Source organism: Corvus kubaryi, unplaced genomic scaffold, assembly GCF_017639235.1.
Source record: "Corvus kubaryi isolate FWS band 111438036 unplaced genomic scaffold, C.kubaryi_AGA036_p1.0 62169, whole genome shotgun sequence".
NCBI lineage: Eukaryota > Metazoa > Chordata > Aves > Passeriformes > Corvidae > Corvus > Corvus kubaryi.
In genome coordinates this window covers 1-17,296 of record NW_024581446.1, presented here as the reverse complement: position 1 = coordinate 17,296, position 17,296 = coordinate 1, and the positions used below count along the sequence as shown (strand labels likewise).

Here is a 17,296-nt window from a genome sequence, read left to right as displayed (position 1 = left end):
TGGGGCTGTGTGGGGCTGTGTGGGGGCTCTGTGGGGCTGTGTGGGACTGGGTGGGGCTGTGTGGGGCTCTGTGGGACAGTGTGGGGCTGTGTGGGGCTGTGTGGGGCTGTGTGGGGGCTCTGTGGGGCTGTGTGGGACAGTGTGGGACAGTGTGGGGCTCTGTGGGGCTCTGTGGGGCTGTGGGGGCTGTGTAGGGGCTGTGGGGGCTGTGTGGGGCTGTGTGGGGGCTCTGTGGGGCTGTGTGGGACAGTGTGGGGCTCTGTGGGGCTGGTGCCGGCCGGGATCCCGGCCCTCCGGCTGCCCCAGGTCGTGCTGTGTGCGCAGGCGGCCCAGCGGGATCCCCGAGGACGACGTCCGCAGCGCCATGGTGCCGTACTTCCTGAAGCACCGCTCCTACCTGCGCAGAGTCCTCAGGGAGAAGGAGGAAGAGAACAGGAAGGTGGCTGAGTCTGTGCTGATGGGGAGGGACAGGATTGCGGAGTTGCAGCAGCTGATCCAGGCTCGCCAACAGGCCTGGCAGGTAAAAACAGATCCAACCAAACCAAACCAAACCAACCTCCTCCTTGTAGCACCCGCTGGAGGGGGCTCAGTGGGGCCTGGAATGACATTCAAACCCTCCACTTCTCCAAGACCTCCCCAGCAGCCAAGTCCTGCTGAAACTTTAGGCCTGGGCATTTTCTCTGGAGGTCTCAGGTGCTTTTCCCTGTGGAGTGGGTGGGCTGTGGCATGTTCCTGAGGGAGATGAGGGGGTTATGTTCTGTGCATGCAGGGGACAGCAGTGTGTGACACACTCAGCCCACTTTCCTCCCTGAGTGTGGCAGGGTGGGAGAAGCATCATGTTGAGGTCTGTGGGTTGTGTTCCTTCCAGGCAATCAGTAAGGAGCAACGAGAACTCGTCATGACATTCCAGGAGCCCCAGTGAGGCCTCAGAATGTCCCACGGGCTCTGCTGAGACAGTTAATTGTCCCAAAGCACCGATGGGACAGGGTGTGCGCAGAACCCAAACTGAGAATCACCCCATCAGGCCACTGGAGACTGCAGAGGAACCGGAACAGCTGCTGGACTGGCACCATTTGATCAGATTTGGCGAAGAAACAAAAAAAAACATTGGGATCTTTGGAAATGGATGGCAATTCCCTATTTCCTACTCAGCTAGACAGAGACAAGTGGCACAAAGTGTGTCTGTGCTCTCATCTGCTCCCCTGAGTGCTGTGACAGGCCTGACTCCAGTTTCCAAAGCCACATTTGGGGTTTTGTAGCTATATTAGCTGTGCATTAGACAGAATTCAGTGCCATAAGCCCCAAGCCACACCGTGCCCAGACCTGAGGAGCCCACGAGCAGGAGCACACATGTTCCTGCCTGTGCTTGCAGGTTCATTCAGTCTCCATGTGCTCAAACCCGTTGCAGATGTGGCAGCAGCTGCTGCACCAGGTTCCTCATTACCATCCGTTCTGTTTTCCACGTTATTTCCAGCCCTGGTCCCCTCCCAGCAGCCTGAGGTATCTGGGGGTCTGTGCAGAGGTTGGAATGGCCCTGCTTCCACTTTGTGGGCTTGTGGCACAGGGGTTTAATGTTCTGTTCTGGAACCAGACTGGTTTTCCCCACCCAGAGTCATCTGTTAAGGGCCTCATTGAAAGTTTGCAGGCTGGGGAAGCGAAGGCTCCCGGGATCTCGCTGCCAGAGCCCCACGAGTGACGTGTGCCTCCAGAGTGCACAGGTTGTTCCTGGGGCTGGCAGGGAATGAGGAGAGTCCCCTCGCACCTGAGGGAGACTGAGAGAGGTTCTGAGTCCAGCAGCCACTGAGGGCAGCAGGTTCCGTGGTCTCCACCCCAAGGAGAGGCCGTGCCCTGTGGCAAACTGGGGAGCAGCAGTGGCTGCTTGCACCACACCCCAACCTCTGTTTGCAATTAGAGCCTGCGACAGAGCGGCTGCAACCATTTCCCCTGTGCCTGCCCTTGTTGTGCTGGAATCTCAATAAATTGGGGCTGTTGTTCCCAGCTTGGCTCCTGCCACGTCCTTGGCCCATGTACTCTATACTTTACGGGTTTGTCTGACAAAGGCTCTGGTTCAGCAGTTCTATCCTCCCTCTGCCCCAAAGCCTCCAAGTTCCGCTTTTCAGGACAGGGCTGGGATTTACAGGATCAAAAAGTGGTCAGGATCCCAAAGAGGAATGTTATTCAGGGGCTCTGACTGCCCTGGCCACGCAGCATCTGCCATGGCATGTGGCAGGGAGGAGCTGTGCGGAGACCAAGGGCATGGGCACCTGCTCACCCTCCTCCAGGGGCCCGGCATGACAATGCCACAAAGGAAGCCTGTGCTGCTCCCTCAAAAGTGGGTCAACAAGTCCCGACCACTGGCCCTGCACATGGACGAAAATCCCAGTTTTTGGCAGGAAAGTCTCCCCGTGTCACAGAAGACAATGCTGGGATCCAGCAGTGGGAACTGGGGCAGGGCAGTGGGTGACTGGGGAGTGCATCAAGGAGCCCCCAGTGCCCCCTCACCCATTCCAGTGGGGACTGGGTGCTGCCATGCCAGCAGGGCTGGGCCCACCAACAAATCCCCCGCTGGCCCAGGGCCACATTTCCCTCCCTTTGTGGGCTCTGGCTGGGCATAGGGGGACCAAGTTCATCCCAAACCACAATTGCCACCTCTGCCGGCAGCTCCAGCCATGGCGGATGTGCTGGAAATAACCCTGGTGGGGCCATGCACCCCCCTTGCCAAGGCCACAGCACCCTATAAAGACACCCAGGGAGCTGGGGCTGTGCTCAGCCCAGCACAGGAAGGCACCATGAAGTCCCTCGTCCTGCTGACCCTCTTGGCCCTGCTCACCCTTGGCCTCTGCCGCAGAGGTACGGGGGTGTCTGGGGCTGATGGGGACAGTGGGGGTGGTTCTGTGCCCTGGGAAGGGCTCAGGAGGGAGCAGAAGGACTGGGAGAAATTTGCTGAGCCTTGGGGTGGGGGGGGCATGGGGCTGCAACAGGGAGATAGGGAGCAGGACATCCTTCAGCAGTTTGGGGGAACTCAGTGAGGGATCTGAGCCCCAAAAGGAGTGTGGTGAGAGGAGAGCCCACATGGGGCTTTCCTGAGCCCACCCACCCCTCCGTGTCACTTGCAGCTGCCGATGGCTCCACCAGCACCAAGGACTCGCCCAGCTCTGAAGGTGAGTGACCGCAGCTGCTGGGCCCCGCTGCCCTGGGGAGAGGGGGCCATGACCCCCCTGACCCACCACCCTGTCCCTGCAGCCTTCGTCTCCAGACGCGCCAGCGCCGAGGTGGTGCAGAGACAGAAGCGAAATTATGGCTATGACAGGTAGTGCTTGGTCCTGCTGGCCGAGGGATCACGGCCCCCAGATGAGGGGAGGCCTGCTGGCTCAGCCCCTCCCCAGGAGCCCCCAGCTCCCATGGGACCTCCCAACACCCCCTGAGTCCCCCATTTGTCCCCAGCAGCACCTATGGAGCCCCGCCTGACCCACTGGAGGCCAAGCGTGAGGTGTGCGAGCTCAACCCCGACTGTGACGAGCTGGCCGACCAGATCGGATTTCAGGAGGCCTATCGGCGCTACTACGGCCTCGTGTAGCCCCAGCCACGCCCTGCTGTGCTGTGGGGCAGGGGCTGAGCTCCCAGAAACCGCCGTCAGCTCCCCCTTTACACCTTCACCCTCTCACCCTTTCTGTTAGCCCTGGAAAGGAATAAATGCAAATGGTGGAGCCAATTCCTTCCCAAGCTTGGGGCGTGGGTGGGTGGGAGGCTGCAGTGGATGTGCCCCATGTCACCCCACCCCACACAGCTGAGGACTCCTGATTTCCTCCCTGTCCCCCCCCAGGCTCCAAGGAGAAGCAGTGCTACCACCCCCAGATCCTGCTCCCAGCAGTGACGAGCCCAGAGCTGCACCATCATTATTCCAGTTTAATTTAAAGCTGCTTCTCCCAAGCATGGGGTTATTGGGGAACAGCAGAGCTGCTCCGTGCACCCTGAGGCCCTGGGGCCTGACCAGGGATTTCATCACAAACCACCTTAATTACTCATTAACCTTGACACACACATGCACGCATGCACTGCTGGGTCCCCACATCGGATGACATATTGTCCCTGCCCCAAATTCATGGAATCATTACTGGTTTGCATTGGGAGAACTAAGGCACAGTCGGGGTGCAGAGGGATGAGGTGGGGGAGAGGGACATTGCAAGACACCCGACAGCGGGGTCCACCACAAAGAAGCTGCCAGGATGCTGCGTCCTCCCAGGCTCCGCAGCCCAGCCCCTCACACGGTGTCCCGGGTCCCTCCAGTGCCCAGCCCCAGTGGGGACGCCTGGGGGGCGGCCAGGGCCACCGGGGGTCTTGGGCAAGGCCACAGTCAAGGCGCTGATGATGGCGGTGTTGCCCACAAGGGCCAGCCCAGCAGTGCTGGAGGTGTTTGGGATCCCAGTGGGGCTCAGGTGGCCCCACAGCCAGGCCTGGTGCATGCACACATCACAGAGGATGGCCTCCAGCTGCAAGGGGGGGGCCCAGCACAGAACAGATGTGGAACAGCTGGTGGCTGTGTCCTGCCAGGCTGAGAGGCCAGCACCCATGGATGCTGGGGATCCTTGTGCAGCTCCTGCTGCAAGGGGCTGCTTTGGGGGCAGGGGACAGGAGCCATGGCAGTGGGGGGCACGGGGGGTTGCTGCTCACTGGTGCAGTCAGAGCAGCCGGGCACAAGGCACGTGGGCAGGTGAGATGTGAAGAGGAAGCTGGTGAGCAGCACGAAGAGCAGGCGGTGGCAGTACCTGACCACGACTTCACTCCAGGCACAGTCACACCAGCAGCAGCAGAGGAGCTGTGGGGAGGAGGGTGAGAACCACCCTCTGGAAGCACCCTGGCCACCCCTGTAGTGGGGGCACCCTACTCTTGCCCTGGGCCACCCAACCCACCCGGTAGAAGAGCAGGAGGCTGTCGTAGAGGAAGGGGCACACGAAAGCCGCCTGCAGCACTTTGCTCAGCTGAGGACGCTCCAGCTCAGAGAATTTGTGAAGGGGGAATGGGTGGAGGGGCACAGACCCCTGTCAGCTCCCACAGCGAGGACCCTGCGAAAACCTTGGCTTTGGGCCTCAACAGGGGGAATCACCAAGACAACCAAAAATCTGAGAAGGAGGAAACCTCCAGCACCAGTTTCCTCATCCCAAATGTGCTGGGAATAGCAAGAGAGGCCAGTGCAGATGAAGGAGTTCAAAACAGCCACAGGGACAAAGCAACAGTGCCAAACATCGCTGAGCCAGGAGTCTGGCATTGTGTAGGCACCCACAGGCAGACGTGCAGCCTCTGACAGACACACACTTCCATGTCATGGGGCCTGCAGCTCCCTGTCCCTGCCCCAGCGCCATCCCTGTGCCAGCCCGAGATCACTGAGCCTCCCCCAGGCTGTAGAAGCTGAGAGCTCCACAGTCACAGATGCAGCAGATGTGGTGGGCAGGTACCAGGAGCTGAAGAGGTGGGCACAGCTGGGGGCAAAGGGATAGGGGCAGACAAGCAGCAGGCAGATAAGCAGTGGCCAGTGCTGAGGCTCCCAGCAGATCTCCAGGGAGGACAAAAGCACCAGGCAGTGCCGCATGAAACAGCTGCTGGCACAGCATGTTTTGTGATGAGCTGTGTCCCTGTCCCTACCCCCATCCTTGTCCCCATCCTCATCTCCATCCCCTCCTTATCCCTATTCCTGTCCCTGTCTGTGTCCCTACCCCCATCCCTGTCCCCAGCCCTCTCCCTAACCCCATCCCTGTCCCCATCGCCAGCCTTTCTTTGTTCCCATTTCCATCCTCTTCTCATCCCCAACCCTGTCCCCATCTCCACAACCTCCACAACTGTCCCTGTCCCCATTTCCATCCCATCATTTCATCGCCCCCATTCTTGTCCCTGCTCCCATCCCATCTCCATCCCCATGCCCATCACCATTCCTATTCCCATTCTCATCTCCATCCCTGTCCCCATCCCCACCAGGTCAGCAGGAAGTGTGTCCAGATGTTGCCTATCTCATTCATCCTCTGAAAGGAGCTGAGGACACAGTCAATGGCCTAGCTCTAGGGGTGCCAGTACCCCAACATGATCCCATCCTCCCAGAAGATCTGTGGGGACAGCGGGGCTGGTCAAGGGACACCGCAGGGGAAGTGGGGCAGCCCAAGAGCTGCTTTGGAATCGTGGTGGGCGGGGAACTGAGACAGAGTGGTCTGGGAGTTATCTCCCAGCTAGAACAAGGTTTCATGGGGAGTCCAGGGGATTTCCCACCTTGGATGAGGGAACCGGGGGAAGAAACCTGGGGACAGAGCCTCCCCTTCCCCCAGCCACACATACCCAAGGCACCTGGTGGACCCTGGAGACCTGCTCCAGCTTTACCTGCAGCATGGTGGGGCCACAGCACTCAGGGTGAGAGAGAGGTTGGGTCTTCAGGACCAAGCCCACCGGGGGATGGGGATTGTGGCTGCAGGAGCCAGGACAGACACACCCAGGAAGGCTCCTGGCTTTTTCCAAGGTTGTAAGCGGCAAAGCCTGCTTTCTGTTTGACTCTCACAGAGAGCTACTGACTGGACAGGATCAGGACCTCAGGCCCAGAATGGGGGAGCAGATCAGGGTCAGGGGTGGGGGCTGGTCAGGGGTCCAGGGTGCTGCAGGAAAGAAGGAGATCCTGCTTCATCCCCCACGCCACTGTACACCCTCCCCCCAGAGAGGCTCCCAACCCTAGGGATGTCCCTGGCAGATGAAGGCTTAGGACCATCACGGCAGGAGCAAGCCCCCAGAGACACCCTGCAGCCCCCCATTTCCCAGCCCAGCAAAGTTGTTATGCAAGGCCTGATGAAGGACACTGAACTGGGCAGCTGGGGAAATTGGGGCAACAGGGAGAGCAGCTCAGCAGCACGAGGGGTGCCATAAGCATCCCACTCACCCCTCAGCCCAAAACTCACACAGTGGTTTAGAGGGAGGAAAACCCAAAATGAACCAAAAGTATCTGGAGAAACTTCCTGCTGCTCTGCCCCCAGCAGAAGCCAGAGCAGTGCTGGCGAGAAGCACCAGTGGTACGGTGGCTGCTGCCGTGTGGGCATCCCCTCCTGCAGCTGCCCTGCAGAGCCCCCTCCTCACCACTGCCATGGGCCAGAGGTCTCAGTCCTGCCACTGCTGCTGGCTGCCCTTCTCCTGGCTCCATCCCGGGTCCCTCCCCGGCAGCTCCCACTCACTGCAAAAGGGGCAGACGGGGCCCCTGCCGGGCTCAAAGGCAGCTTTGTGCTGGACAGATCGCCTACCCTGCCACAGCCTTGCCTTGGCTGAGATCCCCTCAAATTCCTGCTGAAGACACGACCCCTTACCGTGCACGGGGGGCACACGGGAGCCTCCAGCGCTGGAGGGGCCACTGGAAGGCGGTTCTGGGCACTGGACCTTAAATGCCACCAAGTTTGGGAGAGCCAGGGCAGGTGACAAAGCCAAGTGCAGGTCCATGCAGGGGGCCTCAAAAACACCCACCGGGGCACAGTGCAGGGTCCCACCAGGGTCCTCCCATCTGGGAGGGAAGAGGTGGAGAAAGCAAGTTTGGGGAAACAAAACTGACCTGGCAGCAGGAGGGCGGGCAGCAGCTCCGGCTTAGCCCATGGGGGCAAATGCCAGCAGAAGGTTCCTGCTGCAGCTGCATGGAGCTCAGGAAAGAGAGGAGCGAGGAGCTGCAGCAGGATGGATGCTTTCCAAAGCCCCTATCTTTGGGGATTTATTGATCCCCAGAGGACTTGTGTTGAGTGCTGGGCACCGCATGAGCAGCTCAAAAACACCCTATGGCTGTCCCGAAGAGCCCAAGGTGCAGGCTGGTCCACACCAGGGCTCTGCTGTTCTGGTGGCCCCAGCCAAGAGGAAGTCACTTGAACCCAGGGTTGTTGGCAGGAGGCCAAAGGGAGGGCCTAAGATGCAGACCCTGGTGCTGAGCAGTCCCTCCAAAATAACCAACATGAGACACAGCAAACCCAGGCAGGGGAGTGACACGTCTGTAGCAGAAGTGGGAAGCAGAGGCACAGAAGAGGGGAACAGGCAGTGAGTGGGGTTGGAGAGACAGCGGCTCCTGGGGGTCCTTGAGGATTCAGTTCCCCAACAAGCAGGACCAGGAGCCCCAACCCCTGACCAGGGTTGTGGCCTTTTTCTGCTTCAATTTCACCTCAGTCCGTTCCCATGTAAGGGCTGTGGGACAAACCCCCACCCACGGACCCTCCCACAGCAACACCATCCTGCACGGACTGATGATGGAGGCTCAGGGTTTGTTATGGGGCCGGCAGCCTCTTGGCACGGCCCTCCCAAGCTGGAAGAGGCGTTCCCAGCCCTGTTGAAGGGGATGGAGCCAGCAGTGACAGTCCCTTTCTGCCTGCTTGGCGTTGGGACTGGGCAGGTCTTGCCCACAGCCCATTTCCCCGCTGGGGACTGAAGCTGGATTTGCCCTTTCACAACCCCCCTCTCTGACCTTCCTGCCAGTAGCAGCCTCCAAAGAATCCGAGAGGGAGAGAGAATTATGACAGGAGAAGCAAATCAGGGAGCTTTGACGGCAATGAATTCAGGGCAGGAATACTGATTTATTTCCTTTCCCTACAGAACACCCCTCAGCTGCCCTTGGCACCAGGGCATGGTGGGACCCTTGCAGAGCCTGATCTCCAGCCTGCAGCCCCCAGCCCACCCTCTCCCAGCGCCTCAACTGGACACTGAAAAGTTACACATTTAGAAAATTTACACTTTCCCTGTCACCTGCTTCTCCACCCCCTTTCCCCTGTTAAGTGAGGGGCCCCAATGAGCCACGGCAGGTCCTTGTGCAGGGTCAGGGGTGCTCCTGTGGCAGCAGCATGCAGAGTCCTAGCAAGAGGATGAAGTCATCCCAAATCACAGAGGTGGCAAGGGAAATGCTACTCCCATCACAGGGATAAGGAAGGACCCACCTGCACTTCTTTACTGGGAAGTTCAGTCAGCAAAGCATATGCTTGAGAGTGGATTTACAGCTGGAAAATGCACTCAGCTCCAGGGCTGCACAGGAAAGGTGGGATGGGCTGGGAACAACCACAGGACACGAAGTACAAACACCTGGTATTTTATTAAGCCAGTCACCGTGTTCAGACCATGGTCAGACACATGCCAGGAGCCCCAGCCCCTCCTCGCCCAGCTGGGCCCCACATCCCCTCGCCCCTCATTGAGAGCGATCCTCCCTGGCTCTGCAAGCCCGTGTGCCACATGAGGGCTGAGGAGAGGTGATTGTCCCTCGCCTCAAACCCAGTCCCCTCACTGCAGGCGGCAAGGCCAGCGACACAGCCCCTGTGCCAGCCCGCCCTGTCCCCACGCTGGCCGGCCTGGCCACTGCTGCTGCACACCAAGAAGGAAAAGAGCCCTAAATTGAAGATGCGAGACAAAACCCGAGGCATTGCGGGTGGCCTCAAGCCAAGCAAGGATGGGAGCAGAGAAGCTGCTTGGAACAGCCCATGAAACCATGGAGCAGAAGCCCAACAAGCACCAGCGACTGTGTCCACCATGCTGTGGGGACAGCCCAGCCAGCCTCAGCCACCACAGACCTGTGTCCTCCCAGTGTGGGGTCACCCCAAAAACCCCCAACAGCTCAACAGGGTGGTAATGAAGAGAAAAACCAAATCCAAGAAACACACCAAAACACATGAAAACCCTTGTTTTCAGCCCACAAGATGGTTTTTCTGTTTGCTCTCCTTCCCAGAACAGCGGGCACTACCGGACTGACTTACAGCTGCTCCAGGGCAAGCCTGGAGTTGGTGCAGAAGCAGCACTGCAGGGAAGAGCCATGGCCAGAGCCTGCACAGTCTCCATACTGCCTGATGCTCTCTTGATGAGGCAGCTCACAGTTCTGGCTTGGACCAGGTGCACAGGGTGGGGGGCTCTCGGGGAGCCCCCGCTGCAGCACCACAGCAGCCACAGGCTGCACAGAGCCTCCCACAGACCATCCTGTTTGCTTCCACCCCAAGAGCCACGTCGTATCAGCAACCACCATGCCAGGGGAGAAACGCAGTGGCCCCTGGAGAGAGCAGATCTGTTCAATTTATCCCCAGGGAGAAAACTCCAGCTCATCCTGAGTGCTGGGATGGGGGGCTGAGAAGCGCCTTCCTTTACCCCAAGCCTGGGGATGACACGTTTGAGTCCCCTCAGAAGGTCACGCTTGCTGGAGGACACTCCATGCCATCTCCCCAAGGCTGCTCTGCTACCACACTGTGGAGCCTCCCAGTTCTTCAGCTCCAGGTATCTCTGACTGGGGATGCAAATCCAGTAACTATTCACCAGGTCCTCAAGCATGACTGTGTGCTCTGGAGAGGAGGAGGGTGGCATAGGGACCATTCTGGTGCCCCTTTTAAAGGTCACAATCCCTCCCCATCCAGCCCAGAGTGAAAGGGGCCATGGGGGCAGTCAGGATTCCCCATTGCATGGTGAGGGCATCTTCCTACCCTCCAGGTATGCAAAACCTGGGAATATTAAACCAGCCCCTCAGGGGACTAGAGCAGTGACTAAGGGAGAGTTGTGAGCAGCCCCTGCTGTTGCCATGCAGTCCCACATGGGCTCCAAAGCTCTGGTTACAGAAACTGAATCTATTTACTTTTGTTCTTAAACTGCATCCTGTGCCCACACAAGGCCTCAGTGGCTCAGAACACAGATCCTCCTCAGCCTGCCCAACCGCCCAGCACTTGGCTCCCAGCTGCCACCCTGCACAGCTGCGGGAGCTGCAAGAACCGAAACACTTGCCAACAACTGAAACACTTGCCATCAGTGAGACAGGAATTCCCTCTGGGCTGCTGCTTTACCTGTACTGCTCTCCCCTCAAGATCCAGCCAGGACCTAAGGAATGCTCGACCGGGAGTGAAGCTGAGGACTGCCCCAGCTCCTCACTGCTTTGACCATGGCCCAGCAATGCTTCTCTTCACCAACCCCAAGCACGGCCCCAAGGCGGGCACTGAGGCTCTCAGGATGCACACACCGGGCTCAGCCCCAGTGACCCCCAGACTCCTCTGCTGTGCTCAGCAGCCAGGATCGGGGTGGGGTTTCTTCAGTAGCAGGAAAAAGCAGAGCACACCAACTCTCCGTGCCCCCTGCCAGACAAGGAGGGTTTCACCTCAAGAGCAGTCCCACAAGGCGATTCCCTTCTCTTTTTCCACCCCATCAAACAGAAATAATGAGCTACACAAACAAATGGCTTCAAATAAAACCACTGGAGGAAAGAGTGACTGGGAGCTTCACAACCCATCTCAGATCTCCAAGAATCCCCAAGGTGTGCCGGAGTCTCTGACCTGCTGTCCTGCATATGATCTTTTCTTGGCTTAGCCAAGCAAAGTACTGTGAGTTTCAGGAGAAGCTGTAAAAGGGAAAATCCTGCAGGGAAACCCCTGTCCCTCACAACCAGCCTGCCAGCCTCCAGGGATGAACTAGCTGTACCATGGAGATTGGCATTTCCCTCTGCTGTGCTGCAAAAGAGCTGGAACTGGAATCGAAATGAATCTTCTGGTACTTGTGCTGGTATTTTTAGTTTTTACCTGAAAACAAGGAACATCCCACCCCTGCAGTACAACACACCATGCTCGGAGCCTGGACAGGGTGGAGTATGTGACTCAGCTTCTCATGTTACACCCTGGCTGTAGCAGCTTCCGGCTGGCCCATGTGAGAACACAGAAGACTCCAGTGGTTTGTACTTGCATAGCTGCTGCTGGTTCATGTGGATGAAGACATCTGTTCCGTGGGCACAGAGAGGCAAGAGGGAGCATGAAGAGACTGCCCAGCCCCTCTCCTGCTGCCCTGCAAGCAACCTGCAGCTTCATATCCGAGCACCGGCCAAGTGACAGCGTGTCAGACACAGGTTGCGTGAGATGCTGTCAGGATGGAGGTCTGTGGGATCCCTCACAGGTCACCTGGGGAACCAGCTCTTCCAGCATCCATCCAGGTAGCATCAGCCCTCCTGTCTGGGATGCAAAAAGCATGGAACAGTCCGTGAGCTCAGTGCTCCCGGGCAGCAGTGGTCACGGCACCGCCTCTGCCAGCCCAGAAGGACGCGAGAAAGGGGGACACAAACACTCCAGCTCTGTCACCATCTCTAGCACGGCATTGCAGCAGTGGTGCATCGAACAACCAGCAGAAAATAATGGCTTTGAGATTCTCCTTCCTCCTCCACATCCTATTGAAAGATTTAGGGGGATAAAAAAGGGAAAAAAAGAAAAGATGAAAAAGAGGCTTTGGGTCCTTTGGAGACATTTGCTCCATCCCAGGGTTGCAGTGCTCAGGCCAAGCATTTGAGCATTAATGGTTTAAATCCCTCCCAGCTTGTCTCTCTCTTCCAGTTCTTATACTGGATTCCTCCTTTTCTCCAAGGTCTAATGCTGGAAGCAAAGTGGGAGAAACTGCGGATGGAGGCACAGAGTCCTGTGGCCTCCCTGGAGCAGCGTGGTCGAGTTCGTGTCGCTCGTGAAGCGTGCAGCTCCCAGGGAGAGTGGAGTGCACAATGTGGGGCTGCTCCCTCCTCACAGACCAACATCCCTTTGCATGGAGCCCACTCCTTGGGGGCCTGGGAAAGGAAATAAATATGCTTGTTCTAAGACAAAAAAAATTATATTAAGAGCTTTCCCCCCCTTTTAAATAGCATAAGTGTTTCCTTTTCTTTCTGACATTGGAAGAGTATCCAGAACCTGAAGGGAACTCCTTTTTTTTTTTTAATATTATTCATATGTATAAAAACTAAAAATTAAAAGGAAAAAACCCTTGAAAAATAATTAATTCAAAAGGGGGGAGGGAAAAATACTATCCGCTTTCCTGTCCCCAGATTGCCGAACAAGAGCAAAACACTCTTTGGATCTTCTTTCCCAAGCCGGAGGGTTCTCTTTCTGCTGCACTGGTTTGGTTTTGCTGAAGTTAAGTCCATGCTTTGAACCACCAGCCTGTTTCTGCTGGCCAAGCAAGCTTTGGGAGGAAGGAGGGGAATGAAGGACTGCCCGTCTCTCGCCCATCTCTGCCGACTGGGAGAAGGGCAGAGCTCTGCCCCGGCCACACCACGGGGCGTCTCTCAGAGCAGTTGGCGCCATCAGAGCTGTACAGCCGTCTGGTCAGGATGCAGGTGGAGGGTGTCGGTGTGCGTGCCCACATTGGATTATTTTTTTTTAATTCGTTTGGGTAGGTATTTTTGTTGCTGTTGCTGCTGCTGCTTCTTCGTGTCTTAAGTGTCGCCCAGATTGTTGTTTCCTTCGTTCAGACGCTGCACGTTCCGAGAGGGGGAGAGAAAGGTTCACCAGCCCGATGCCTTTCTGACCATCAGCCCATCTCTTTCCACTGCTTGTAGAACTCCAGAACATTTTTTATCTCTATGCTGGCATTGGCGGCTGCCTGGATGGCAGACTGCAAGCAAACACAGACAAAACAGGTGGTTAATTTTTAACCTGCCTCGACAAGACAGCTGCCATTCCCAACCCAGGGATTCTCCAGCAGCCTGGCACAGCTGGAAGGCCAAATCCTCCCAATTCTCGTTGCTTTGGTACAAGACACCTGCACAGACATGAAATTCAATTCTCCCACCTTTCCCAGAATACTCTGTACCACAAAATCAAGAAGCCTTGAAGGAATAAAGAATCTCAACGTATAAAGTAACTTTGGGGAAACCAGGCCAGTTATTAGCCAAGGCAACAAAACATTAAAAAAAAAAAAATTCTCTTGCCAATGAATCATATTATATCCTTGCTGGGAAGCAGAATGACTCAGCTTGGCCAGAAAAGAGCTACTGACCTGCATGGGCACCGAGAACATGCTCGAGTCCTCCAGCTGGAAGCCCGTGATGATGGTGACCATTCCCGTGGTGTCATCCTCTCCACTGCCCTGGGACACTGTCAATTGTTTGCAGCTGTCCAGTATTTTATAGAGATTCCTGACAGACAAGAGAAACAGAGGGGAAGGTCAGCGAGAAGACCACGTCTGCTTGGGAGGGTAAGTGGGAAGCAGGGCTGCTTTCTTGTTCCCGTTAAGGACTTTTCTGAGACCCTTTTGAGCACAGAGTGCTTGGTATTACATGCACAGATGGCTGTCCCTGTCTCCAGGGAATTTCATCATTACTCACACAGAACAAGCTCTGCAGTGGGTCCCAGTGCCACCACCTCTCCCCAAAGCCACCTGCCTGCTGGGAATTGAGCTCAGATACCTTCAGATGCTGAAATCTTACCAGGCATCTAGATCTTGTCTCTTCAATTTATGCCTCTCAAAGCTCTTCCCAACATCTTTCTGGCAACGAATGTACCTGAGGAGAGAGCAGAGTCTCTGAGTTCGTATGGAGACCGTCACACAGGCTTAAAGTCAGCACTCCACAGCAGCTCCTCTGGGTGCTGCAGGGCTTCCACCAACCCAAATTTAACACCCAAAGGTCCATCCAAGGAATCCTCTGTGAATCCCTTCGATCACCTCCCTGCCTCACCACCATTCCCACATGCCACTCACAGTACCACGTCTCAAGCCCACCAGCCCTGACACTGGCCTCAGAGATGCAGTCTGTCCTCTCAACTGTGCTCCTGCAGAGCACCCAGGCACAATCAATCCGGCTCTTGCAGCACTCCCAGTGCAGTAGCAAAGGTCACCACTCCAGTTTATACAGTGACAGGGATGCAACTCCACCATTCCCCAGAAGCAGCTGTGCTTCACAGCTGAGCACCAACTACCAGCACATCTGAAGAACCAGCTGCTCAATCTGCTCCTTCAACACCTTCCCATTCCTGAAGTCTGGCTTTTCCTCGGCCCACTCCTCACTCTGCTCCAAGTGATCCACAGCCTGCTCCCACCCCAAAGCCCACCCATTCCAAAAGCAAGGGAAAATCCTACCCCTCTCCTGCTCTTACCTGTTTCCCTTTTTAAATTCTGCTTCCAGATACCGAATGCTGTCCCTAGCACCGGCGTTCTCCTTTTTCAGGAAGTCTAGGCCGTCGATAACTAACAGAAAAAACAAAACAAAACAGAAAACCATCTTGCTTACAGTTCTACTTCTGCAAACGAATCCAGAGGCATCAAGTACTCCCCATTCCACAGAACTCTGTCTGATGCATAGCTGCCACAGGAGAGGCAGAGGAGGAACAGGGACCTCTCTCCTCTCAGCTGTTCTGACACACTCTGTCAAAATCCCAAGCATGGGCCACACAGAGAACAGGCCTCAAAAGCAACACATCAAAATGGTGTTGCAACTGCTCCAGAAGAAGTCAAGGATAAGAGCAGGAGGAGGAAAAGCCACCACCCATGGCCCCTGGGGCCTGCTCCCAGCACAGAAGGGACGGGGCAGGCAGCCACTGACGGTTACCTGGTGTGGAGTCCCCATACCTGTTCGAGGGATGATGATGATGAACCTCCCACTACTGGCCAGCTGCTTGACAAGAGCCAGGTGCTGGCAGAGGGCCTGGGTGTCCGGAACAAGGTAAGGAGACATGGCTGACTGCGCCTTGGGCTGCTGGAGACTTCCCTCCAGCTGAGACACCTCCAGCTGAAAACACACATGCAGAGACACTCGCTTCACATTTATGCTGAAACACACCACCAAATGGGGCAAGACTTGCCCTGCAAAGTTCCACCAGGCCCTTCCAACCTCCAAGCATACAGAACAGAAGGCTGGATGCAGCAGAGGGTCAGCAAGAGGTGATGGTCCCACTCTGCACTGCCCAGTGCAGTCCCGCCTCGAGTACTGCAAACAGTTTGAGGCACCTTGATGTAGGAGGGGCATCGAAATATTAGAGAGTGTCAGTTTGCTCAGCTTGGAGCAGAGAAGGCTGAGGGTGACATCATCACAGCCTACACCTTCCTCAAAGGGGTCAGCGAGCAGGAGGTGCTGACTAGCAATAGGACATGAGGAAATGGTTCATTTAATTTCCAGCTTCATTGTTGCATCAGGGCAAGTTCAGGCTGAACATTAGAAAAGGTTCTTCGCCCAGAGGGTGGTTGGTTCCTGGAACAAGCTCCCCAGGAAAGCGGTTGTGGTACCAAGCCTGCCAGAGCTCGAGGAGTGCCTCGACAACACTCTTGGGCATTCAGTTTAGTTTTAAGTAGCCCTGTGAGGAGCAGGAACCTGGACTCCGTGATCCTTATGGGAGCCCTTCCAACTTGAAATATTCTACAGTTTGATCTATGCAGAATGGACTTACTGCCTCTGTGTGGGATGGGAGCAGAGAGTTCCCCCTTCCCAGGATCTGACATTCCAGCCACTACCCTGCTGGTTTTCAGGCTGGAACCGGCATCTCCTACCTGCAGTCGAAGCTGAGCCATGTCTCTCATGAGCCTGTTCCGACGAGCTTCCTCTGCAGCCTAGTTGCAAAACCAAACTTCCATATCAGTTAGCAGGAAACACACCAGCTGACACTAGCACACACTTCCAGAAACACTTCCAGGGTGAAAAGGGGACACTGGAATAGCTTTAAGAAACAGAACTTTCATCTCCTCTCAAAGATCTGTGATTATAGTTACAACTTAAGAGTAACCTACAGGAAACTGTGCCAAGTACAGAGAATTCATTCACCTCTACCAACTCACCATGTGAAACTGGGCCTGGGCCTGGTGCAGCAAGTTGTCTTGCTCTGACTGTGCTATGCTGATGAAGATCCCAAGCTCCGAGTTGAACTGCAGGATGCTGCCTTGCAAGTGGGTAATGAAGTGGCCAAAGCTCCGAATGCAGCAGATCCGCACGACAGACTGCAAGGAAGCAGCAGGCAGTCACCAGCCACAGCAGCCACGGCACTGCGGCCTGAGGCAGCGCCGAGCTGCAGCTCACGCTTTTGAAAAAGGCAGGAACTGATATTAAACGCCTAATTCTGATGGATGTTTCTGATCTCTTCTGAAGTCAGAGACTGCAGGAAAGGCTACAGCTAGCCAGAAGGTTCGGGGGTGCCAGCAGTCTGGGCTACCTCAACCCAAGAAAATGTTAGGAAACATCAGCAGCACCCCTCCACACCTGCTCCATAAACCTCTGCCCAAGCCGTCAAGTGCTGGGAGGAGGACCCACACAACACAACAATCCAGGTCTGACTTTTTTCAGGATTTACCCCAACTCACCTCCTCAACTGCTGAGAAAATGGGCCGGTCCTGCTCAAAGTTAAACCTCTTGTGTGCATTTTTCAGAGGCGGAAGATTGCGCAGGGCCACATCTTCAGGGAGCAGCAGGTTGGCCTTCAGGTCTGGGAGCTCAGCATCACTCAGGATGTCCTTGACTTCATCACACAGGGCCAGCCCTGGAGAGGAGGGACAAGAAGGAGAGCAAAACAACTGATGAGGGGGAAAAGAGGAAAACTGCTTTAACACACATGATCTG

The 17,296-nt window shown here is 56.2% G+C and overlaps 3 protein-coding genes across 4 annotated transcripts; 2 read left to right on the top strand and 1 right to left on the bottom strand.

The window, feature by feature from the left end:
- Positions 1 to 204: 204 nt before the first annotated feature.
- LOC121672458 (polyamine-modulated factor 1-like) lies at positions 205 to 2,013 on the top strand (the record flags this gene model as incomplete). The annotated part of the gene is made up of 2 exons (XM_042045110.1): positions 205 to 520; positions 869 to 2,013. Coding segments are annotated over 2 exons (370 nt in total), but the record flags the coding sequence as incomplete, so codon positions are not given.
- A 230-nt stretch (positions 2,014 to 2,243) lies between these two features.
- On the top strand, positions 2,244 to 3,694 carry LOC121672457 (osteocalcin-like). Of its 2 annotated transcripts, none has more exons than XM_042045109.1 (4): positions 2,244 to 2,850; positions 3,117 to 3,161; positions 3,244 to 3,310; positions 3,448 to 3,694. In XM_042045109.1, exons 1-4 carry the CDS (start codon positions 2,670 to 2,672, stop codon positions 3,575 to 3,577), a joined length of 423 nt encoding a protein of 140 aa, XP_041901043.1. In that variant the 5' UTR covers positions 2,244 to 2,669; the 3' UTR covers positions 3,578 to 3,694. The 2 variants fall into 2 exon arrangements, with proteins under 2 accessions (XP_041901043.1, XP_041901042.1); XM_042045108.1 differs by having other exon boundaries at positions 3,445 to 3,694.
- Positions 3,695 to 9,057: 5,363 nt separating this feature from the next.
- On the bottom strand, positions 9,058 to 17,290 carry LOC121672456 (protein SMG5-like; the record flags this gene model as incomplete). The annotated part of the gene is made up of 8 exons (XM_042045107.1): positions 9,058 to 13,368; positions 13,753 to 13,891; positions 14,183 to 14,257; positions 14,850 to 14,940; positions 15,322 to 15,481; positions 16,237 to 16,296; positions 16,522 to 16,680; positions 17,041 to 17,290. Coding segments are annotated over 8 exons (1,018 nt in total), but the record flags the coding sequence as incomplete, so codon positions are not given.
- Between the last annotated feature and the right edge of the window lie 6 nt (positions 17,291 to 17,296).